The sequence below is a fragment of the Pinus tabuliformis genome, chromosome 4_2 (assembly GCF_031772625.1).
Source record: "Pinus tabuliformis cultivar Carrire ecotype Pingquan chromosome 4_2, CPIR1, whole genome shotgun sequence".
In the NCBI taxonomy this organism is placed as follows: Eukaryota; Viridiplantae; Streptophyta; class Pinopsida; order Pinales; family Pinaceae; genus Pinus; species Pinus tabuliformis.
In genome coordinates, this window is record NC_142304.1 from 171473051 (window position 1) to 171499691 (window position 26641).

Here is a 26641-nt window from a genome sequence, read left to right on the forward strand (position 1 = left end):
TCAGCAAAAGGCTAGGCAAACCTATCAAATATATAGATGTAGCCAGTCAAGGATGGGAAGGAGGCATAGCTACACTTTGGGACACCCGAGCAATAAACATTATCTCAATGGAGGTTGCACGATCGTTTATTGCCACAGAAGTTCAAATAACAGGTAACTCTGAAACCTACCTATGCATAAATGTCTATGGACTGCAAAGATTAGATGACAAATTTTCTTTTCTTAATTCTCTTATGAATTTAAAATTAAGATACCCAACCTCTAAGATCATCATGGGGGGAGATTTTAACATGATTACCTCTCTACTGGAGAAGAAAAGAGGTCTCAGAAAGCTTAACAAAGATACAGAACTCTTTGTTGATTTCATAGAAGCTACCAAGCTAGTAGACATTCTCCCCAAAAATGGTTCCTACACTTGAAACAACAGAAGAGGAGGAGACAGTAGGATTGCCTCCCGACTGGATAGATTTATGATCTCGGAAAGTATCTTACTCGAAGGAACAACAGTGGACTCTGACATCCTTCCCAGTGGAGGATCAGATCACTGGCCTATAGCTTTGGAAGCAGCCATCCTATGCACCCCTAGAAACAAGCCCTTCAGATTTGAAAAATTCTGGTTAACTCATACTGACTTTGCAAACCTGCTGAAAGAATGGTGGTGTGAACCATTAGATCTAAGAAGAACCAAAATGTTCAAGCTCCAAAGCAAACTAAAACACATCAAAAACAGAATTAAAGAGTGGAATACAGCAGAGTTTGGAAAAATCTTCCAGGAAAAGAACATCATTGAAGGTAAGTTAAATCTAATTCACAAAGAATGGGCTTCCGGTAACTATAGAGAAGAATCAAAAGAACAGGAGAAGGTTCTGATGCAGCAATGGCAACTCCGCTGCCAACAGGAAGAAACTTTGTAGAAACAAAAATCAAGGATCCAATGGCTGAAGGAGGGAGAACAAAATACAAAGTTTTTCCACAGATCGACGCTGGACTACAGGGGGGCAAACGAAATCCTCAGGCTCAAAAATGAAGCAGGGGAAACTCTTCAAAACCACAAGGACATATCAACGCTGCTCACCAGGCACTTCAAGCATATAGCTCAGGAAACGCAGGAAGAAAGATCCGAGGCCATAGAGGAACTAACTCAAGCTATACCCAGCATCATAACCTCTGAGCAAAACTCTGCTCTGCTAAGAAAGGTCTCAATGGAGGAGGTGGAAGACGCGGTCAAAAGTATGCCAAATGATAAGGCACCGGGGCCTGATGGCTTTACAATCAACTTCTACAAAGCTTGCTGGCCAACTATCAAAACAGAGGTATGGGAAGTTGTCGAAGACTCCAGACGTTCAGGCTCTATTCTCAAATCCCTGAACTCCACTTTCATCGCACTAATCCCTAAGGAAGAAGAAGCCAATTCCCCTAATAAGTTTCGACCTATAGCTCTCTGCAATGTGATATATAAAATCATTTCTAAAGTCATAGCCAACAGACTTAAGCCTATTCTACCTGACTTAATCTCAGAAGAGCAGTCAGGTTACGTGGAAGGCAGGCAAATTCTAGACAACATCCTTTTAGCACAGGAGATGGTTCACACCCTGCAGACAAGGAAACTTCCAGGCATGCTGATGCAGCTAGATCTCTCCAAAGCATTCGACAAGGTCAACTGGAATTACTTGGAGGCCACTCTAAATGCCTTCGGCTTTGACAAGCAATGGACCAAATGGATCCTTGCTCTGATCAAATCTACCAATTTTTCCATTCTGGTGAATGGCTCCCCCTCTGCTCCTTTCTCCCCCTCCCGAGGCATTCGACAAGGAGACCCTCTCTCCCCCTTCCTATTTGTAATCCTCATGGAAGGGCTCAGCAATCTCATTCGCAAAGCAAGAGAGGAAAGGAAGCTTAAAGGCTTACAGCCTTTTCCCTCCATTCCTACTACAACGCACCAGCAGTTTGTCGATGACACAATGCTGCATGGCACTCCAACTGTCAAAGAAGCTATGGCCTTCGAAAACATTCTTCATCTCTTTAGCAAAGCTTCAGGCATGGAGATTAACCATGCTAAATCGACTATCTTCTTCTTTAACACTCATCCCGCCATCCAAAACCATCTCTCCAGCATTCTTGGCTTCCGAAAAGGCACTCTACCATCTAAGTATCTGGGAGCCCCTCTCACTACTAAGCCTTAGCAAAAAATTCATTGGGAAAACATCTGAGCGAAACTGGAGAAAAAATGCAAGCATTGGACTCACAGGGCTCTTAACTTTGATGGGAGACTTGTCCTCACCAAAGCAATACTGCAGGCCATCCCGCAATATTTGCTATCCATCATGCCGGCCCCTAGCGGTATCCTGCAGAAAATTAGAAACATTCAAAGATCCTTTCTACGGAGTGGCAATGCAGAAAAAAGTAAATGGGCACTGGTAGCCTGGAACAAGCTATGCACCTCGAAAGCAGCAGGTGGTTTAAGCTTAATTGACCCCCACACCATCAATATGACATGTGGAGCCAAGTTGTGGTGGCGCTGGCTGAAGGAAACCAACCTACCTTGGGCCAGACACTAGAAGGAGAAATACACTCCTAACTACAACGATCAGGACCTAATCAGGATACAGGAAACACCGGAGGGTTCTCCAATATGGAACTTAGCTAGAAGAAACCGCAACTTAGTTCAGGACCACAGCTTCTGGGAGATCCGCAATGGGGAAACGGCCCTCTTCTGGGAAGACGCATGGCAGCAGCTCCCAAAGCTGGAAAAACCAGAGCTAGAAGAGTTCAAAAGAGAATGCCAGAACAGGGGAAAATTTAAAGTCCACCACTACTGGAACCCTAACAGCCACGACCAGGAATGAAGAGAATGGGCTCTCCAGGATGCTGAGAACCCAATTGAAGAAAACAACAACACAAAGGACCTCCTGAAATGCATAAACAAATGCACTATCAGAAAGACCACAGAAAGCGACATACTGAGATGGGGTATGAAAGGGAGCGGTAACTTCACTCTCAAAGAGGCCAGAGAACAGCTAGAACTCTCGGAGCAAATGGAGGCGATACAATGGTGCAGCAAGGTTTGGGATGCCATGTTCTGGCCTAAAATAAAAACCTTTTTATGGCTCCTCATGAGAAGAAAAACTCTCACATGGGAGAACCTGTGCAAAAAAGGTTTTGAAGGCCCCTCCATATGCCCTATGTGCAATCAAGCAGAAGAAACCATGAACCATCTTTTCAATACCTGTGAATGGGCCGATCACCTATGGCAAGGGATGGAAACTATATTGCAGCAAACAAATAGAGACAGGGAATCCATTCAAAATACCATCACGAATTGGCCTAGCAAGTACTCCAACAACATAAGAATCAACAACATATGGAAAATTCTACTAGGCTTCATAACTTGGACCTTATGGAAAGAAAGAAATCGCAGAATCTTTCAAAATGAGCACAGAAATATAGAGTACCTGCAAAGCACCTTAATCCAAAACATGAGCCAATTAATCTTGGTAAAATGCAAGGCAGACCCTGATAACCATCCTTCGGCCGAGGACCAGCGAATTCTGAATGCCTTCAACCTGCTCAACGAACAACAACTGGGATCTATTGGGCAGCAGCAAAACCTAAACACGGAGCCGAAGGGCTGGAAGCGTCCGCCGGAAGGGTTTTTAAAGCTAAACTTTGACGGTGCCTCGAGAGGCAATCCCAGCCAAGCAGGCATTGGAGGAATCATCCGAAACCATGAAGGAGAAATACTTTACATCTACAGCAAAGCTCTTGGGGAAGGCACAAATAATGAAATGGAATTTGCAGCTCTGGAAAAAGGGCTAAGAATCCTCCAAATTAACCAAACAAGCAAAGCAGTAATTGAGGGAGATTCAGAGGTAGCCATTAATGTGGCCAGGAAAATCCATGGAGGAACGCCAGCCAGCAGAGTCACAAAACACTGGCGATTGTCCAAGGTCACAGACAACATTGCCAAGCTGATAGGAGCAATGAAAGGCCTCATCTTTCAGGCGGTAAGGCGAAATGCCAATGAGGTTACTGACCACTTGGCAAATCATGGGATTGAACACCCCAACAAAATATGGGACAGCTGTTGGCAGCAGGTTGACAACCAGCAATTAAGGGGAAAATGCATCCAACTCTCACGACTAGATATGGTGACGGCAGAGGAGTCCAACCGGAGGGTCGAATAGCCCAATGCCATAATTGCACGAACAGGATGACTAGGCGCGTTCCTTTAATTTCCAGCAGGATGCGAAGGACACACAGGATGAGGGCAACCATGACAGAAGCAGGTGACAAAGATTTGCGCAGGGTCACAATCTGTGGTGATATGAGCCGCCGAAACATTATTAGGGAAAGGGACACTTGGCACAATTTGGAGCAAGCAGGGCACGATGACCGTAGACGGATTCAATTATTCCAGAACCCAACCAAAACTCCATCACGCAGCAATTATGGTGATCTGACGTGCAAGTTGCACAAATTTAATCGATCACACACCGGAAATCTCCCCGAATTTTGTTATTTACCCACTCTCAATTGCCAAACGATAAACATTGTCTCAGTGTGCAGCAAAACCAGTGTTCCTCACTCTGCAAACAGTGCTCGGGATAAAGCTAGGCAAGATAGTAACACCATGGCTGGGGAGAGCAGCCGCAACAAATCCGCCAACAATGATCTACAGCAAACAAGAGAGATGTTTGAGAGGCGAACCTCGCAACGGAACAAGCGCAAAATCATTGACTTAGAAGCCACTGTCCAAGACGAGGAAAGCAAGCTTTCTGATCAGCAAATCGGGAAAGAATTCGACTGGCTCCAGGACCCTGGAACTCCCAACAATTGGGCCACTCAGTTCGTAAGAACTCAAGCGGAAAGTTGGCGCATGAAGACCCTCCTCGCCAAAGCTATGGACGTCCAAGGTGAACACGCAGAGCAGTTGCGTAAGCTTAAGCAATTTGCAGAAACTATGTCGCATGACCACATGGCGGTGGTGGAAAGCAGCGAATTCAAATTAAGCGCGATTCACCAACAAGTCGATACCATGGATAAGAAACTCACTGTGCTGATCAAGCTTCTAAAACAAACCATTGGGCAAGACAACAAGCCCTCCGACATGCAGAAGGGTGAACCATCAGGAGACTAGCAGGGCAACTCGCCCAAGCCAAGGCAGGATCTACATGTCAAGATCTAATCCGGTCATGGAAATGTTCAAGCGCCTCTGACTTTGCAGTCCACCAGGCCCCTCGTCCTCAACGGCCTTCTTTTGACTCGAGGCTTGCCACCCCTGCTTTCCTCCTCTCAGCAGGTTACGATGTCTTCTGTCCAGGTTTCCTCTGTCTTTGTCTGTTGTCCACTCTTGTTAATCGCCGCCCTGCGTGGTATGCCTGTTCTCAGTTTACTGTTATTATGTCTTTTCTAGTCATCAGTCAATCTATTCTCTTCTGGTATCATGGGGTAAGGCCTGCAGCTTAACGGCCAATAATCTGCTTCAGCAGAAGTTTTGTACTATATTTTGGTTGTTGTTAATATCAAAGCTTACTTACAAAAAAAAAAAAATGAGCCATATCTGAGATCTCAGATAAATAATTATGTCTGTATAATTGGGTTCTATAAATTAAATTCGTTATACAATTGAATTGCTGAAGTTTGTACAATCTGTTTTTTCTATTGGATTTTGGTGGGATTCGATTATATAGTCACGCTTTTTCATAACAACTTTCTGCCTTTTACAGGGGTAATTAAAACAAGGATAATTCTTGGTATTAAAGTTAACCTTTTTTAGAGAGTATAAAAAGGGTTATGCCAAAAAAAGATAACTTAATCTTAAGGTGATATTATAAAAATATATATAGGGATACTTTACAAGGTATTAATTAATATTAGGATATCAAGTTTAAAAATAAAAAATAAAAAGAAAAGAAAAAAGGGAGTTACTTTTTGACGGTAAGCTCATCTCTAAAATATTGAAATGGAGACAAGTAATGAAAGATTTCCTAAAACCTTTAGTATATGTGTCGGTACACTATTTAAAGTCAAAGGATCACTTGCGGGAAATGATGTTATCATCTCTCTTGATCCTACTCAAAAGAAAAATTATGTTAGTACTAAATGTGTTAACCAATTAGTGATTCCTAAATCAAATATAATCGAAACGAATTTTGTTGACACAAGTGACAAACAATATGACATAAGCAATCTACAACTAACTATTGGAGACTATACTTTTGTCTCGTAATTCACCATCAAAACCTTATTTTGCGACAATAGTGATATAATTTTGGGTTCGCCTTAGATCGAATCACTAGGATCTTTTATCCTAAATATGAAAAAGAAGTTTTTGACATTTTCATACAAAAAGAAAAAAATAACATTACAAGATGTTACAGTGAAGCCAGAGTCCATAACACCAAAAGATATGCAAGATATCGCAAAAATAATTTCTCAAGAAGGTAAAAAAGTAATATAAAATATGCAAAGGGAAATTGACAAAATCACCATTGAAAAAAATGAAGTTACTTGCCTCAAAGACCACAGCGAAAAATTATAGACGCAAATTAAGAAACTTAAAAATGACAAGAAAATATTGAAAAGCAAACTAGAAGAACTCAACACAAAATAAAAAGTCTTCAAACATAGTTGACCAAGTTGAATAAAGACGAATGAAAATTGATACAGTCAATATCAGAATTCAAGAAAACGTCAACCCAGTTGAAGGAAAACATATTCAAATGTTGCAACTCAAATGAGGAAAAAACCAAGTGAAGATTTTGTAACCAACTCGACGACATCAAAACTTGAAGTAAATCAAAATCTTGCCTCACATATGATAAGGGAAAGACAAACCAAAAGAACTCCTTATCTACACCCAAATCACAAGAACATACATCTCAATCAATTTACAAATTCGTATCACATAGAACATAAACAACAAAATTATGTTCCGAAGAAAAATGATGTCAGCACAATCCAATTTGATGATAACAAGTTAGCCCAGCTATCAAGCAATTGCCAAATTTCACAAAAGATTAATTTAGGATGGCTTGATCCCTTCTCAGTGCAACAGTTTTGTTTATGACTTAGAGGATCATATCAACTTGTATCAACAAAGATCACAGTTCCGAGATAAGAAGACATTCGAACCTGAAACATAGATCAAGCCTTTTTCATCAATAAGCTTTGAGGACAAAGCTTTTTGAGGAGGAAGGCAATGTTATGAATAAAATATATAAATAATATAAATATAAATAATTGTAATAATGATTAGTTAATTAATAATTAGTTAAACAAAGAGGCATGTCTAAGGAGACATCGCTCGAGAAAGGGTGCTTATCTGGCTATATATACATGACCCTCACTCTCATTTGTATCATCGTATTCATACATTTTAATATATAATCTTTTATCTCAATGGAGATCTACATATTCCAAGTCTTCTGGAGTATTTAACCTGAAGAACAAACTTTGTTCGCTTCAGAAAATAGATCGCACAATAAGCTTGGACTTGATTGCCTTACTTACAGGGACTCGGCCCATTGCCTCAGAGAGAATCATGTCCTTTGAGCCACAAAATACGTCATCAATAGAATTGCAGAGAGATAGAACTCAGATCAATTTGCAGACTTTGAATGGCCTTCAACTTCAGAGAATTCTCCTTTCCATAGTTTGCAAACTTTAGCTCCACAGTGATGACAGGATGCAAATTTTTAGTTTCACAGAGAATGGGTACCTTACGTAGAGATATGATGCCTCAGGTCTTCGCATAAGAGATGTCACAAAGTTCTGCGGCCATCATAGTATGGACTATGTATTCACACGAAACTCCTACACTTACTCCTTATACCAGCGTACTAGATTGAGAGAACTCGGATTGTCAATGTTCACAACCAGACTTCTTTTCTATACTTAAACTTGTCAACCATAAAGTGAATTCAAATTTCTTGCTCAGAACCTTTGAATTTCTTTATGCTCAGAACTTGGATCAAATGCACTTGTTCTAGACTTCCTTGACCTTATTAAGACTTCAGAAATATATTATATCGGTCTCGACCATTATACCATGGAGATGAGGCTCGGATCATGAGACTGAATGTCACACACAGATAGCTTGGCTCAGATTTCCTCATGTCCACAAGATTTCACAGTGCAGTGTACCTTAGAGAGGCTCGCATAACACCACAAAGAAGCTTGCATAACTTCATAGATTTAGACCTTTGCTCCTTAGAGACATGATACAGGACTCAAATTAAACCTCTTTAAATATTCAAGAACTTTACAAAGGAGCCACAGGACTTACACACAGATTCTCAACCTTATTACCTAGAATCATCCCACAGTCCTTCGCATGTATATTTCTGAGGATTTTACATTTAGTCCATAAATGGATCCTAAAAGGATTTCTCAACCGCCTTAACTAAGGCAAGATTCATTAACTTTATTAGAATCTTGGCGCTCCTGAACAAACATATCCACCACAGATCAAGCTTCAAGATTATAATATTCGGACTAGTAGAGAAAGGAATTTGGTCAAAAGCCACTCCTTTAAGACAGCTCTACATGGTTCAGATCATCTTGCTTGTAATCATGGTATTTCAACACAGGATTCGGATTAAACTCAGATGTTAGATTTAATATATATGCTTTCAGAGATACAATTGTGCATTGAACTGATCAAATTAGTGCACAGGACTTAGAGACAAATTACACAGAGCTCGGCCCTTCTTTTGCATATAAGCCCTTTACAACTATCACAGATCTGCTCCTTGATGACAGTACTAGGGCATCCAAATAGCCACTAAAAAACCACACAGGTGCTCAAACAAACACATGAACCATAACCACGCAATCATCTGAATAAAAGACGTGTCATCATACGTTGTACTGAGGTTTGTACCAGCCTCACAAGATTCACTTCTGTGACAAGGGGACTAATCTTTTCGTCCCTGGTTAGGGCACTTGTTACAACTCCACGTTAGCCAAAACTTGGCCTCAAAACTCTACCAAAACCTGCACTATCCTCAGCTAAAGACTCCCTTCTTCCTTGTTATACCTTGATGAATTTCAGTCCCTTTACACAGCTCCCAGAACTGGTATTATAGCCCTTTGTCCAGTGTTCAACAAGGAACTCGGCCCTTGCTCAGGTCATAGAAGAAACTCGGCCTTATCTCAGAGATTTTTTTATCAATTCATATGCCCAGAACTCTTTACAACTCGGCCCTTTAGAATATATGTCCAGAATTTGCCACAAACAAACATACCTTTGTTAGTTCAGCCAGCTACATCCCAAGCCAGAACATGTTCTGCTCTTCTTGCTAACTGCTCTGATACCATATTGATTTTCTAGGGCACAATCTAGAAATATTTTTTCTTCATCATGATAACAGCTTCCAATGATCTCATCCACATGTCATTTATTCAAAAATCATTAAGCAGTTATACAGAAGAAAAATATCAACCATTAAACATGAAAGAGCAGTAGAAAATAGCCATGAAACCATGACACAAGAGACACAGAAATTAGGCCTAAGGCCAGGGGAAAACCCACGAGGGGAAAACCCAGAAATCCTTCCTTATGAGAGAGAGAGTTCATATTTCATCATTACGTCAGACACAGCTTCAAGATAATAACCAAACCAATACCCAAAACAAAATAAAATCCCAAACCCTTCTTCTGAAACTCGGCCCTCCTTTTCTCCTTCTGATATTCGTTGGACCGGAGATAGGAAAGACAAATTGATGTGCCATATTTGGAGGAAGGCTCTCCTTTATATAGACCTCAAAGGGGGTCAAATGGGTGCCTCCTAGGGACCTAGCTGACCCAAACTATATGAGGCTGACTTGAAATATTTGCTGGCAAAAATTTCAAATTTCCAATTTCTTTCCAAGATAAAAATACCGACAATGGCTAACATATTTCCAACACTTTTGACCACAACATTTACAAGCCCAAATGTGTGCAATTTATAGCCCTGTAAAGCCATGTGGGATGAAGTGTAAAAGTGTATCCTAGATCCCCAATGGTAGACAGTCAAGGCAGGTCTTCTTAGTTTCATTTTCATGGTGCTTGGATTTGTGGCTCTGCTAATATCCACATGGTGCGCAATAAATCCCTACCTTGATGGGCATTATTATGTTCAAGGTTGGTATGCGAGCATCAAGGAGGTGGACCTATTAGGACACAACATTTAAAGGAACACTTATTGTTTAAACCCCTATAATGGCGATCACTTTGTGTAAGTTCCCCATTTTCCCTCTATCTTGGTGCACCTATTTGTTCAACACATAGACCATATTCTTATGTATGCACACTTCTTTGGCCATATCCATCATTCTTCATGGAAGTCTCACAATTCACAATGCATTTACACTCCCCAAGTCAACGTCCCACATCCTCCTAGACAAAGAAAAGCTCCATTGCGGCCTCCATGTTAAGCAAAGTCATCTCCAAGTCAAAGCACCCTTTTGCGTGCATTTAATTCTTCGCAAGTATCCCTTATAAGTCCAGCATAACATATTTAGAGCCTCTAGTTTCTATTTAACTCTCTCCATCAAACCCTTGGAGGCAATCCAACCCTCGGCATCAAAACCCCTACAAAGTTGCTAACTTAGATCTAGAGACAGTTTGCACCAGACCAACAGGCAGCCCTCCTCCTGTTCCCAGGAGCGAACCACCTCTTTTAGATGGAGAGACATCCTCCAAGCCAAATCCATCTCTTCCAACCAATGTTTTACAACTCGGACTCGGATTCGGACTCGGCCGAGGATCGACTCGGACTCGGACTCGAACTCGGTAATGACTCGGCCGACTCGATTTCAATGACTCGGTCGTTGTAAAAAATACATTAAATATTTATTTTTTTATAAAAAAACATAATTTTAAATATTTTAAACATAATTTTAAAGATTTTCATTCAAGTTTCCAAACACACAACATTATAATATACATGGAAGACAACATATGATCAAAGTAGGCTCATGAACCAATCCATTATATCAAAATGGTACGGTGGTACCCAATGGCAATAGTAAATACATAGTCAACTGTAGTCTGTCATACATGATCAAAGACTCAAGAGTCAAAACAAAATACAAATAACCAAGGAGGCTAGTAGCTACTGCCAGAGGAGCCAAGATCATCTCGACCAATCTCTGGATCATCATCATCAGAGTCAGACAAGGGGCCCCATGGCTCCTCCTCATCATCATCGTCTCCAACTGCAACTGTAGAAGTGGTGCCAGTACCACTAGGCTGTGCAGCAGATGCAAGCTGAGATAGAGTACAAATGCGGCTGCGCTTCTGTCGTGGCTGAGCAGAGGAAGCACCTACAACTGGAGTCCTACTAGCTGGCTGTGAGACTGAGGCTGGTGGATTGGGATCTGCATTCAACTGAACACGCTGCAGTGGATCTCCAACATCAATTTCATCAAGATCCTCATCAGGATGAAACTCTGGTAGACGACTCTCCACTACCCAATCTGATGTTGGATCAATGTCTTCCAACACAATGGGATCTGAATCAGGTCTTTTGTTCAGCAATTGGTTCCATCTGAGCCGAAGGTTGTATTGGACAAAAACTAGATCATTCAACCGTTTTTGCTCCAAACGGTTTCTCTTCTTTGTGTGAATCCTCTCAAAGACAGACCAATTGCGCTCACACCCAGATGCACTGCAAGTTTGACTCAAAATACGAATTGCAAACCTTTGCAATTCAGGGCACTGGCCACCAAAGGCCTCCCACCATTGTGCTGCAAAAAACATAGGAGTGTAATGAATTATGAGTTAGATGAAGGCTGAAGCTCAACAAAATTACAAATTATATCTAACTTTCAAATTATAAATGATTTAACAAACTTTAATAAAAAAAGTAAAACCATTAAGAAATTGAAAATTGAAATTTTTGTTTACCTGGCTCATCTGCTTCTCTTGCAATCTTTGCTAGGTTCTTCCCAAAGGTACCTGTTGCATTGCTGAAGGATGTGACCTGCTGATGTATCAGCAGCTGATCAGACTCCGATGGGACCATGCGCTCAATGCAATCAACCAGTCCATCTCTGACCTCCCCCCTCAAAGCTCCTGACTCCTTAGCTTTATAATGATACCGTGGGTTCAAAAAATACCCAGCTGCATGTATAGGGCGATGGAGTTGATTGTTCCATCTTTCATCAATGATTGCCCAAATGGGCCCATACTTTGCCACTCTATCCTTGTATGCTGTCTTTATTTGCTCCTTTGCTTGATCCATAGCCTCATAAATGAAGCCCATAGCCAACCTTTCCCCATCCACCAACCGCAACACCTTAACTAGTGGCTCAGCAACCTTCACAATCTCTGCTGCCTTTCTCCAAAAAGTTTCCTCATGGACTTTCCTTTTCAATTCTCTGCCTTCTGGTTTGTTAGACCAACTGCTTTGATTCCAATCATCACTGGAAAACATTTTTTGCAAGTTTCTATGTTGGGAAAGCATAGATTGCAATGTCAAAAAATGTGTAGCAAATCTAGTGATGGCAGGCCTAATAATATCCTTGCCTCCAGTGTGTTTCCTCATGAGACTCAAAACCAGTGTATGATTGTAGATAAATTTTGTTATGCTTTTGGCATTATCTACAGTGTTTCTGACCCAATCTAATTTTCCAATATCCTCAAGCATGAGGTCTATGCAATGTGCAGCGCATGGGGTCCAAAAGATGGTCTTGTGTTTTTCCTCTAACAGTCTACCAGCAAGAACATAGTTAGAGGCATTGTCTGTGATGATTTGAACAACATTAGCCACCCCCACATCCTGAATAACCTCATCCAATAGCTGAAACAACAAGTGGCCATCTTTTACCTTATCAGATGCATCAACTGATTTTAAAAACATGGTTCCCTGTGGGCAGAAGACAAGAAAGTTTATGATGGTACGGTTTCTTTGATCAGTCCATCCATCTGACATGATGGTACACCCTGTTCTTGCCCATGATTCCTTGAAATCTTGCAAATACTCATTAATTGATGTAATTTCTTTCTGCAAACGAAACCCCCTTAGCTCTTGCATAGTAGGGCCTTTGAAGCCTTTTCCAGCAGCATGTATGGCCTCAAACATAGGCTCATAATATGGTGAACGAGCAGCATTAAAGGGGATATCAGCATCATACCACCATCTAGCTATGTAGTCACAAGCAGTCTCCCTCAATTCTTTCTTCCAATGGTCATCTAAAGTGGGCTGAGCAAGACCTTTACTAACTTCAGGACCATGTGCATCTGATGGAGAGGAGCCTGAGTGAGTGAAAAAACTTTTGATAGTCCCATCACCCTTCATTCTACCCTTTCCCTTATCTTGAACAGAAGCAAAAGAGGGAGGAACATAACGGAAAGGGTTTGATGCATCAGTTTGAGGGATAGAGGAAGAACCCTCAAACTCATAGTGGGGGTTGGCAGCCATCATTCTTTGTATCTCCCTCTTCCTCCCAATTTCAGCCTGTATCTCTTTTTGCCTAGTCTTTTCTGCATTAAATTTTTCAAAGCTTTCCAACAAATTCTTTCTAATCTCCCCAATTTCCTCAGATTTACATGCAGTAATATTGCCTTTAATCCCTGCCAAGTGTTGTTTCAGCCTATTAATCCCCCCAGGACCTGACTTAATTTTCCTATGGCAAAACTTGCAACACATCTCATCATCAACCATTTCAACATATGCCCAAGCAGGATCTTTTGCTCTAGGTGCCATTTTTTGACTAGGAAAACAATCTGAAAATGAAAAAAATAAATAAAAATTGATTCAATGTTCATTTATTTGACTAAAAACACTCTCTAAGCTATCTTGATATGCACCTAAAATTTACTAAGTAAAAACAGATTTATAGAGGTGGAAAAAAATACCTCCAGGCACAAACTGCCTCCTCAAGCTTGCTCCAAAAATCAGCTCCTCAATGCTGCTCCAAATGGCTGCCCAAGAAGCTCCTCACTCCAGCTACAATGCTCCTCCAAGACTCCTCACTGCTGCTCCAAAACAAGCTCAAGAACTGCTCACTAACTCTCAAAGAAGACTCTCACTCAAATGCATAAGACTGCTGTGAGTGAAATGAGAGCATTTGGCTGTCTTAAATAGAGTTTGGGAGGGGGAAATGGACCCCAAAAGCATTAAACAAATCACAATAACCCTTTCAGCTCCACAAACCCTAACTAACTTTATAAAAAATCAGCAAAAAAATGATTTTTTTTTGGTAAATACGCTGCCCAGCCGTTTTGCTTTGACCCGGCCGGGTTGACCGAGTCAGCTATGACTCGGCCGGGTCATTGGATGACCCGGCCGAGTCATAGCTGACTCGGTCAACCGAGCCGGGTCAAGGGCCGGGTCACATATTTTTGCAATGAAACGGAACGAAACGGCCGTTTCCGTTTCGGTTCGGCCGTTTCGTAAAACTATGCTTCCAACTAGTCTTATATCCAGAGAATCTTTGATTCGACCTCAGATGGTACAAGAGTGGCACGTTCAACTATGGATACTTCAGAGGACAACAATGCCCCCCCACCCGCTCCTCTTTTCTCCAAAGATGCACCTAGAGCCTTGAGGCCCTTTCCCTTGTACCCTCTTCTGAAGCATTATGTTCCACTTTGGCTTTGTGCTAGTAGAGCTTACATCTTATAGATTAGCTTTTGCTTTTGCTTTCGCTTTTATGAGAGTGGCCTTCACCGTTCACACTGTTGGAAATACTGAGGGGGGGGTGAATCAATATTTCTTTTTCAACTATTATTTTACCAGTTAAAACATTTATATTCAGAACATAAGATGAACAACCTAAGTTACCAGGATTCGGATACGGATACGGATTCGGATGCGGATGCGGATCCGCTTGATTTTTGAAAAGCTAGGATTCGGATACGGCAAGGAAACGGCAAATACGATTAATATAAATATATTTTTATAATAAAATTTTGATATTAATGTCCAAATTTATTGTGATCACTATCCATCAACAACAATAGAGTTTATATTATTATTATTATCATCCAATTTTAAAGTCACGGCCAAGCCAAACACCAAAGAGATCCCTTTGTTTGTGGGACAATGGACCCACCTCCATGTAGCGATTTCACTGCTAAGTCTACAAAGGCATACATACTCTACCCCTCTAGTTTTGAACCTCTAAACCCATAGGAGGAAACGCATACTCTTAACCATCAGGCCCACTCAAGCTGAATTGTGTAGATGAATTTCATGAAAAAAAATACAATACTTCATAATTAAAGTAACATTAATTATTTTATAAAAATTAAATTATAAACTATAATATATTACAAAACTATTTAAATGATAAATAATAATAATTTAATACACATATAATTTTATATGAATTAAATAATAAACTTACAATATATAAAAGTTTAATATAAAATATAATCTACAAATTTTAAAACTTGTGCATGACAAATTTGATATATTTTAAATAATTTTAATTTATAATGTATATGGACAATAAAATAACAAATTTTTTATATTTTGAATAATTAATTTATAGTATATATATACAAGAAAATTACTTTATAAAATTATAACGTTTCTAAACTAATATAAATAAAGTATAACATATTTAAAAAGTTTTAATTAAATTAATGTGAATAAAATATAGCATAGCTATAAAAGTATAACTAAATTAATATAAATAAAATATAACATATTTATAATTTAATTATAATATTCTAACATATCTCAAATATAAACACCATGTAATTATACGTGTTCTTTTATAACATTTCTAAATTAATGTCAATGCCATATAACAGATTTATAAAGTTATAATTAAATTAATACGTGTTCTTTTATAACATTTCTAAATTAATGTCAATAACATATGACAGATTTATAAAGTATAACATATTTATAATTAAATTAATATTATAACATATCCAAAATATAATGATTTCAAATGTGCGAAACTGCATATGTCCCGCAGATAAATAAAAAACCAAGTCGCTGCGTCATACTACGAAGTCTGTAGATACCAAAACCACTAATATTAATACCAATCGCATCATTTTGGCCGTCTTATTCGCTGCACGTGCACGTACTGTCTGAGCTTCCAGCGACCAGCTATCCGGGTTGGAGTGCAATACAGGGTCAGGGCATTGCCAGGATATTTTCACTAGTTAAAAACTATTACCAAGATATTTTCACTCGTTAAAAACTGGTTTCTCCCGCATCCAAGTGAATCCGGATCCGAATCCGTTTCTGATATGGGGATCCGCGAATCCACTTCCCAGGGTGGACGGATCCGGTAACATAGTGAACAACAAGTATCAATGTTTTTATTAATATAATCTTTGCAATAAAATAGATAATATATAAATGGTTGCAATCAGTTTCCAAGCACCAACTTGGAATTTTGTGAGGCTCCAACTCTGTTTTTCCACAGCAACAATCTTGGACTTAGGAGCACCAACTCCCAAGGACTCCAATCCTTCCAATTCCTGAGACACCAGTTCCAAGGACACCAATCCTTCCTACTTTTGAGGCACCAATCCCAAGGACTCCAATCCTTCCTATGTCTGAGGCATCAACCCCAAGGACTCCAATCCTTCTTACTTCTGAGGCACCAACCCCAAAGCTTCCAACCCAATCTTGTCAAGGCATATTTGATAGTAATGTTTTGCTCTCAGAACTCTTCTTTACTGAGTTCTGTCTGTTTACACCTTCACTGTAGTCTCCATGCTACAGCATCAATGACAACCAGTCTTCTTATGAACGAGTCTTTACAACTCTTCATATTGTCCACACAGAGTCTCCAATAGCCTTCATGACCTCTGATAATGTCTCCACGCAACTTTTAGTGAGTCTACTATTAGCTACACTAAACTCTGCATAAGAACCAAATTTCTGTTCAAGCATCTGTTCTTACTGTCACAGTAAATGCTTCAGCAAGACTGCTTCTCTGCTGACTACTTCTCCCTTCAAACAATGTCAGATTAAACTTTATTTATTATGTCCCAGAATTGTTCTACAAACTACATTGTGTACCTGATTAATTCTTTCACAAGGTAACACGATTAGCTAAGAAGCTCACCCTTCGAATGCCTCCTGTCCTGTTGGTCCTCCAGCCCTTTTCTGTTCTGTTGGACCCTACAGCTGCCTCTGTTTCCTCCAATTTTTTCAACAACCGCACACTTTCCTTATTCTCTGTTTTTGTGTCTTCATGATGCCTCTGACCGTCGGTTTCCTCTTTCTGCTAACCCTTCGGCTTCCTCAACGCTCGCTTCAGCTTCCTCAACGTTGGCTTGTCCTCTTCGACGATTTGGCTTCCTCTGCGTTGGCTTGTCCTTCGGCTTCTCGGCTTTTCGGCTTCCTCAATCTCTTCGTGCTCACCAACACTCCTGGGACACGTTGATTCAAAGGCGAGGACCGAATACACAGAGAAAAATTGTAACAGAGGCCCCTTTTTTTGTAAGAATATGCAAACACAAGTCTTTATTGTTCACGGAGAGAATTCATTGGAGAGACAGTACCAACAAGGAAGCCCCACCTGCCACATCGCCATCGCAATTCGCAATCGCCATCGTTCAGGCCTCCTGAACTATCGGGTGCATTTTTATGCATTTTGGCCTTCAAACCCCACGCAATACAATTTTTGAAATACAAAGGAATATATGAAAAAACGACTGAAATGCTAAAAGCCAGACTTCAAATTTATTACACCCACATATATACCTGCATCAGGTTCGTAGTGTAATCGCAATCAGCAGTCGCAGCTTCCGGAGGTCCGCAGCATATATCGCAATCGACGCTTTATAGAGTGACAAGGCTTTGCAATATATGCGATACATAACTCCCGATATGATGGACGCGATATTATTATAGGTTGTTTCTAATGCGTCCATTGGGTCCATACATATATATCGCAATCGGTGGTTCGGGGGTGACAGCCCTTTATACATTGCGATGTGAGAGTCCCGATGGGCGGACATGATGTTATTAAGGGTTGTTGCTATAACCCATTCGGGTCCGTGTATATACTCCTCCGCTCTTAACTTAACCCATAACTTGATTTCTGCCAATATTATGTTACATCACATTGTAATGGTCCGTGGGTCCACTATATATATATATATATATATATATATATATATATATCGCAATCGGGGGTTTTGGGTAGTGGCACATAACCGAACCCGCCGATTATCATATCGTCGATATATATATATATATATATATACTCCAATATATATATACCCCGCCTCTATACTCCAATATATATATATATATATATAGAGATATATATATATATCTTTTCGCTCCAATAGTGTATTCCGATATAACTATGTTTTCCGCCTCCGATAGTGTAAATTGCATATATATGTTATATGTTGCTCCGCCTCTGCCTTTAACTCTTCCGCATATATATATATATATATATTTTCCACTCTTTGGCACTTTGGCATGTATTACTCCCGATAAGACTCCTTTGCATATATTACTCCCAATAGGCTGATATGCCTTCGATGGCTCTGTTTGCTCCTCCGATAGCTCTGTTTGCTCCTCCGATATGTTCTTCTTTGGTATATATATATGACATATATATATGGCTCCTCCTGTAGCTCCAATAGCTCTGTTTTGCCTCCTCTGGCATGTTAACTCCTCTTTTGATGACTTCTTCCTCTCGGTTCTTCTTGGGCATGTATTACATGCAATGCTCCTCCGATGTGGCTCCTCTTGCTCCAATGTCTTCCTTTGGCTTTGCAATGACCTCCTCTGATGGCTTCTGCCTTTTCCGATATGCCTCTCTTGCTCTAATATTCTGCAATACTGTTAAGCATAAGCGATAGCTTTGATATGCCTCCTTTGTTAACTCCTTCGTTAACAGACTCTTGCTCATGGCTTCGCTATCTTGATGGCCTTGCTCCTGTCTCTTCATGGATCCATTCTGCTTCCCCTTCATGGATCATCTAGTATCTAGAATATTGCCATATTGACATCAATGACAACCTAGGTCAACACACACACCCAATCTGTAGATGCACTGAGCAGTCCCATTGACCTACTTTTGCTCATTTGTTGGACAAGAATAAACTTATTTTAACTCTCATTAATGCCTTTACCATCCCTAAGGATTGCTCTTTTTCTCTAGAATCTGAAGTCAAATTTGATATATTTTTATATCAACATATATTCTCATGTAGGAATGGTCATACATGTGTTCAATATAGTACCAAATTCGTTGTGTTTGTTGATGTGTCATTATTTGGCATCTTAGCAGACACTACATTTTCCTGATATTCAAAACTTGATTAGTTACCTAGAAAAATATGAACACTGACACTAAACATTATTAGGTTCATAGCAACCATGTAAAGTTAAGATCCAACCAAACTTCTCTTTTCTACAAATAAAAATGGTATGACTAAACAAAGGACAATTTCAAACAAGTACTAACCTTTTCAAAAATGAAATAGGTTCAGGTCGTTTGTATGGTTCCAAAATCAATCCTGGACTTGCGATGGACAACTTCAAACCTGACTAAACACATAAACAATTTTTCATTATTTCAACAAGATTTTATAAAAAGGAATATGCATAACCCAAGCATAGCTTGTAATCAGAAAGTTAACAAAAATAAGTTAAAACTCCTAGAGAAGTGCATGTGACTATCTTCCCATATCAAATTAATGAATAACTAACCATTGACACACCATAACTAAATAAAAATCAGAAGACATGGTTAAAGAAAGTAGTGAATGCATATATTCATAGTATATCACATATAAACATATGGATGTATGCAAAATTACATCTCTTTCTACGCACTGCCTGTAATATACCTAAATGAATATTACCGCTATGTAGTAATGTTAGAATATTAAGTCAATAAGTCATAACATTAATTATATGTAAAATGTGATAACTGATAAGTCATCCGCTTTCTCAAAAAGCATGGTTTATCACCCTTTTATGTGTATTTAAACATGCCTATGGCATTTTTATCATCATCCATCAATTCATTTATCAAATATGAATCATCATCCATCAATTCATTTATGAATTATGAATATATATTCCCAGATATAATGTTGTGTGTGCCTCATTAGATTTAAATTTTGTTCATTGTGTGTGTATGAGTTGTGAACCCTCCGGATCAATAACAGTTCGTATCGGAGTGAGCTCCTTCCTTGCTGGCCTATGGCTACATCTACTTTGCCAGTAGCAATAAAAAATTGGTTATTGCCCATAACCTTTTTTTTCTGTAACCAATGATTCAGAAATTCTGTTTCATATGCTACCACTGAGAAATTAGAAGCACTGAGTCTCAGGACAGTCACAACAGTGGGCACAAATCAGGATTGAAGAAAGAATACAGAGGCACAGGCATTCAAAATTATGTGTAGAAGGAAGAAATATCTTCAGCTACAGTGCCAGAAAAATTAAGAAAAATACATATATACAACAAAGAACAAGGTAGCATAGTGGAGCTGTAGAAAAAACAAAAAGAAGAGTGAGTTTCTGACCACCAATTGTTTCAAACATCACAATAATTATGAGCTTCCACAAACCATCAGAGAGGAATTAAGACCCTAACTGTATTGAGGTTGGTGTTGTTGCCCTCAGAGGCCAATCACAAGTAGGGAAAAATTATTGTGGTGGCTGCGAGTATGTCCAAAGTCGCCATTCAAAAAATAAAGAAATAAATTAAGCAAGCACACCACAAATATTAAAGATCACATTCAGTTCGATATGTTCATGCTTGAACTTAATGTCACTAAACAAATGTTTGCCCAAGATAAAATAACATAACTGTATTAATGTCCAACAAATGACCACTAAAGTGTGTCAATGGGAATAACATAACTGTATTAATGTCCAACAAATGACCACTAAAGTGTGTCAATGGGACTGCTTGGTACGAGGTGTCAATACAAAGTGGGAGCACTAAGATGGCTCCTATAAAAAGCAACATGCAGAAACTAAAGGATGAATCTAATCTAGTTCCTGGAAAGCCAACTCTTGAGATGGAAAGACGATCGGAGAGGAAGATGTACAAGATGAGTGGATCTAAGATCCATGATACAAATAGCATAGGTGTATCATGGTCCACTGAAACCATCTCTTCTAACATTCGAGGTTGAATGGAGGAAGCTTAAAATGACTATATACTATGTGACTACCTAGAAGAGATAGTCTGTTGTTATGGCCTAGAAGATATTGTCTGACTATTGGTATGGGACTAGGACTAGCAATGTTGTTGGGGTCTCATAGAAGTAGAAAAGATTCTCCAGGTCCACATTGATCTGGAGTCAAGGACGAGACCGCTATACTTAATGCCCCTAGTATATGGGAGCATCATAAAAAAGGAAGTGATAAGCCAGCTGGCACTAGTCCAAGATGTGGATGTGGCTAGAGGATGAGAGAATGGAAACTAAAGTCTTCCTACACATATAAGGCGATGCATCTCTAATCAAGATACCTAAAGAAACTGGCAAGAGTCTAAAGCTCTCTAAAAAGACAATAGAACCATCCTTGGATCTTGTAGTAAATCGTGCAACAGAAGATTAAGTGCTCCTCAATCGCAAACTCCCAAAGATGGCACATGTGGCAGATACTCTTTGATTGGTCAATCTAGTGCACTACCTTGACATGATATGCAACTCCACTCTAGACTGACCCTAGGGGATATGAAGAACATGTGTCCAATGGTAAAGTGTGTGTATTGTGTAAAGGGGCCGAACAATGAGTCAATCTCTTGGATTCATTAAGTTTTAAACACAGAAGGCCATCTTCAGGTGTGTAATGACCCATCATTAATATAGAGAGCACGAGAATATTAGCATGCATATGATAGCTACATATGCATGTATCGCATGCACTGCACTAGTAGCTATATTTAAAAAAAAAAAATTCTTAAAATATTAAATATCCTGACACTCCTTCATATAGAAAAGTCGCATTCGGCCATTAGCTCATATTACTTAATACCTCATGATTAATGAGCGATTACCAATGATATTAAGTTTAAAAGTGTAAAGTAAATGGGTTATAAAGAAAATAAATGTAAAGAATTATATAAATTCTTAAAAATCTGGTTATATAAATTATCTATTTTTAAGCAATTTTTAAATAAAGTATGTGAATGATTTAATAAAGAGATAAATTAAATCAATTAAAGCCCCTATGTATGAACTTAGGACTTTTATTTTAAACATATAAAAATATTAATAAAAGTGAAATGGCATCTATCAAATATCCTAAAGGAGATACGAATCTGCATGTTGAGAGGTGTCGTTGAGAAGGGAAGCGGTGGGCTCATAGGTGGAGAGAGCAACCATCGCTAATAAATGGTACTTAAGGAGAGGCCGAAAGGGGGAAGGGGGGTCCGTGTTCTTGGCCTGGGAGGCTAGTTGCTGTAAGGGGAAAAACTGATTCGGGAGCTGTTGGAGGAGGAAGGAGAAATTTATACATATTGTTATGAATCGGAACTATTGAGCCTTGCTTGTTTTGGAAGTTTCTGGGCACGGGGGAACGGTATGCATCGGTTGAGAAGCATACTGGATCGAGTATCTAGGTATATTCGGTTTGGCTGGGTGGTTTTGGTCAGTCGGTAATGAGAGCGCTGGAGCAGTTCTGAAGCACCCTCACCGCAACGGCAGTAGCAGGCCAGGTAAGTACTTCATCAAATCAATAATACCATTTCAAACAGTTTAGTAATCTTTTACAGTTTCACAGTTCAGCATCTTTGCAGTTTCACAGTTCAGCATCTTTGCAGTTTCACAGTTCAGTAATGGCTCTTTATTTAGTAAGGCCACTACAAGGTGTAACCCACCATGAGGGTTTATCCAAGTGGCCTACAAAACTAACTATAGATATCATCTCTGATGATCTCGTTCATCCCATGTTTGGTAGGAAACAAGTGGCTAGGCATATCAAGCAAGTAACTAATGGAGGAAGTTGGTCTATCGCTATACCAACAGACTCCAAAAGATTTGAGACCATCGTATAATAGTACCAAGTGTGAACTAAAGGACTAGCTAAAGAAATGGACTCGAATGAGCAATAGACCAAGTATGGATACCAAGCTTGCACCTTCACCAAGTCAACAAAAGTTTGACTGTGGTGCAAGAGTGAAATAAGGCTAAACATCATCTCAAGTCAAACATGCCAAGCACCAAACTTTACAAGGATGATGGATTGAAAGACTGCCTAGTTGCATCTAATGATGCAGTGAAGGAGGACACGTACACTCTCTACTAAGACCCAATCAGGTTCTAGTAGTGAAGGCGCTCAAACCTTTAAAACATAGAGAATTATGGGTTGGATAAGGGTGTCCATGAGAAACATCTTGGACAAAATGTCTTAAAAATGTTTCTAACGACAATATCTCTTGAGAAGAGCTCAAGATCCATAGCCTTCATTGACTCAGACCGAAGTGCATGCAATAGACTAAATTGATGGCTCATAAACCGTACTCCCAAATAGGTATAGGTGTTGGCAATCTCAATCTCCTCACCTCTAGAAAAAATGAGATCAAAGAGGGTCTTCTTCAACCTATTCAAGATCATGACCTTGGTTTTACCCAAGTTGACCATCAACTACCTGAAATTGGAAAAAAGGACTAAGGAAATTACTTGTCTCTACAACAGTTCTAGGATGAGGCCAAGAGGATCACACCATTAGCGAAAACCAAGATATTTATCAAGACCTGGTGGAGAAGGAACCCATCTCAATCCTAGATGTTGTCATGCAAGAAAGACTCTAGATTGTCAATGTAGATCCCAAATAATGTGAGGGATAGGGAGCACCCTTGTTTAAATATTGATCCCAATGATATTCCTGATAAAAGCCCATACCTTGTGGGTCGTGAAAGGGCAACTAAGGACCAACTCATACAGGTGCATGATGATGGTCAGTAAAGTCTCTAAAATATCAATGTCTCTAACCCTCTAGAACAATCCCTTCAGAGGAAAGGAATCAAAATCTTTTAGAAAGTCCATAAAGTAGCAATCAACTTTCGAAGAGTGATATCATGCTTCCTCGATGATGGCCCAGAGTGTAAGCATGTGATTAATGGTCTGGTATGCAAGTCTGAATCCAACCTATCCTCTAGCTCTAAGTTGTCTTTGCTCAAGCCTATAGAAATTCAAATGGAGGATCACTGCATAGAGTTTTGAGAATGTGTGGCCAACCATTATCATCCTATAGTTATTGGGATCTACACTAGAGTCTGATTTGTGGATTAGGTGAATTGTGCAATCTAACCAAGATTGTGGAAGACATGTACCAACCACATGGTTCAATAGATTAGCAAAGTAATTGTACAGCGTACTTAAAGACTTCTGCCTAGAACCCTTCCTCATTCGTTGCTTTCTAGGTGTTCATTACCCAAAATGCCTCTAAAATATCCCGGTTCGAGAATTAAGTGGCAAGAAAGGGGGAAGACCTAACCTGGAGCAACGTCACATGGTTCGGGTTCGAGTTAGGGTTCGACAATGATGAGGTTTGGTTTGAGTTCGCATTTTTTGATGAGGTTCGAATGAGGTTCACCATTAGGTTCATGTATATATATATATATATATATATATATATATATATATATATAATGAATTATAGGATTAAATAGTAAGAAATCAACATCAGTAAACATCAAAAAAGTTATCATGGACATGGAAACTGCAAGGATAAATTACAAGCTCGAGTTGTGACATGAGGTTATGAGTTTTGATCTATGAACTTGGTCAATGGCTATGAGGTTCGATTAGGTTCGTCGAACCTCAAAAAAATTTTAAGGTTCGCCAAAATTCGAACCTCGAGGTTAAAGTTCAACAAACCTTGTGACATAGACCTAAATCCTTTACGTTGGAGGGTTGTGATAGCTTTTGCAATTTTTGTGAATCCTTCTACAAACCTTCGATAGTAGTTGGCTAAACCCATAAATCTCCGCACTACAAGTGCATTTTTCGGTATCGGCCATTCCATGATTGCCTTTACTTTCTCAGGATCTACTAAGATCCCTTCACCAGATATAATATGAAGTAATGAATCTTTTTCTAAAAGAAGGAACACTTAGTTAACTTTCCATATAATTGGTGTTCTCTGAGGCAAGATAATACTATCCATAAATGTTTTTCATGTTCTACCTCATTTTTGGAATAGATGGGAATATCATCTAAGAAGACTTATACGAATTGTTTGAGATATTTGCGGAAAACATTGTTCATAAGGTTCATGAATACTGTTGGCGCATTGGTCAATCCAAATGGTACCACAATGAACTCATAATGCCAATCATGTTCGGGATGCAGTCTTAGAGATATCGCTTTCCTTAATCTTTACTTGATGATACCCCGATCGTAGATCGATTTTTGAAAAGACAACATCTCCCTTCATTTGGTCGAAGAGGTCATCAATTCGAGGCATTGGATACCAATTCTTTACTATAGCTCAATTTAGATCTCGGTAGTCTACACATAATCGCAAGGAACCATCCTTCTTCTTGACAAAAATTATAGGAGCACCCTAAGGTGAAATACTGAGTCAAATGTGTCATCCAATAGTTCTTTCAACTGAATTTGCAATTCTTGAAGTTCTGGAGCTGTCATTCTGTAAGGTGTTTTAGATATTAGTTCTGTACCAAGTTTCAATTCTATTGTGAGATCCAGCGCTCTTCCGGGAGGTAATCCTGGTAGTTCCTTTGGAAAAAAATCTAGAAATTTGGATAATACTAGATATTGTTCTAAGGACAATCCTTTCTCTTTGCTTACTTCTTGAACTGCATATACTTGACAACCTTTTCTTAAACAATGCTTCATTTGCGTTGTTGAATGAAGCGTAAAGATACTTTCTTCTTAATACCTTGGATTTGGATCATCTCTCCTTCATCATTTATACAGAGAATTGTTTTCCCGTAACAGTCTACCCATGCTTGATGAACTTTTAACCAGTCCATCCCTATTACGAGGTCATAAGTTCCTAGCGTTGTGACATAAACTTTTAACTTAGTCGAACAGATCCCTAGATCAACTTTGCATTCCTCAACACTTAATTCTACGGATTGGGGTTCTCCTGAAGCCATTTCCACCTGTCTAAAGTCATTTTGCTTACGAGTTGCCAACCCACATTTATTTCATGCATATGACGAAATTAAACTATCAGTGACACCAGTATCAAATAAGATTTTGAGTTTTATGCCGTTAATAATACCAGAGGATTCCACTACAGTGGACTGATGTGCTGCCTGGTTGTTGTTGACTATAGCATGGATTCTATGATTGCCTTGGTTATTTGATGATGGCTCTTTTCATGTTCTATGCATTATACTTGATGAAGCTTCTGGACAATCACATTGAAAATGCGGTCCTCCACATCTCTGACAATTAACCTGAGGTGGTCCCCTTGAGTCAAATTGTGAGTTTCTATGCAAGGACCTTCGTCCTCTTGTGCTACTCCCTCTCGTGTTTCTACCTCTATTAGTAATTCCTCGAGATTTCCATGGACTTCTTTTGATAATAACAACTATACTATCAATTGCTATGGGAGCTCTTGCTCCTATTCCTCTTGAGGCAAATCTATTACCATAAGGAGGTGGTCTCGAGCTACTTCCCCTGAAGAAGTTTCAGGGAGTCTTTCCTCGAAGTCTTGGTTGTATGGGTTTTGTTGGCCTGACATCCCTTTTTATCCCCAGATGTTCCTCTGCA

At 39.4% G+C, this 26641-nt stretch overlaps 2 protein-coding genes across 3 annotated transcripts in view; both read right to left on the reverse strand.

The window, feature by feature from the left end:
- The window catches only part of LOC149168728 (Mitochondrial inner membrane translocase complex, subunit Tim44-related protein), a 453829-nt gene that overhangs the window by 323566 nt on the left and 103622 nt on the right, over positions 1-26641 (reverse strand). For both annotated transcript variants that reach the window (XM_089428390.1, XM_089428389.1), the window contains exon 5: positions 19396-19478. In XM_089428390.1, coding sequence (XP_089284516.1) covers positions 19396-19478 — 83 coding nt within the window. The remainder of the gene's footprint in view (positions 1-19395; positions 19479-26641) is intronic.
- LOC149168730 (uncharacterized) lies at positions 10886-14141 on the reverse strand. Its single transcript, XM_089426957.1, has 2 exons — positions 11897-14141; positions 10886-11736 (listed from the first exon to the last, which is right to left on the reverse strand). Exons 1-2 carry the CDS (start codon positions 13695-13697, stop codon positions 11096-11098), a joined length of 2442 nt encoding a protein of 813 aa, XP_089283083.1. The 5' UTR covers positions 13698-14141; the 3' UTR covers positions 10886-11095.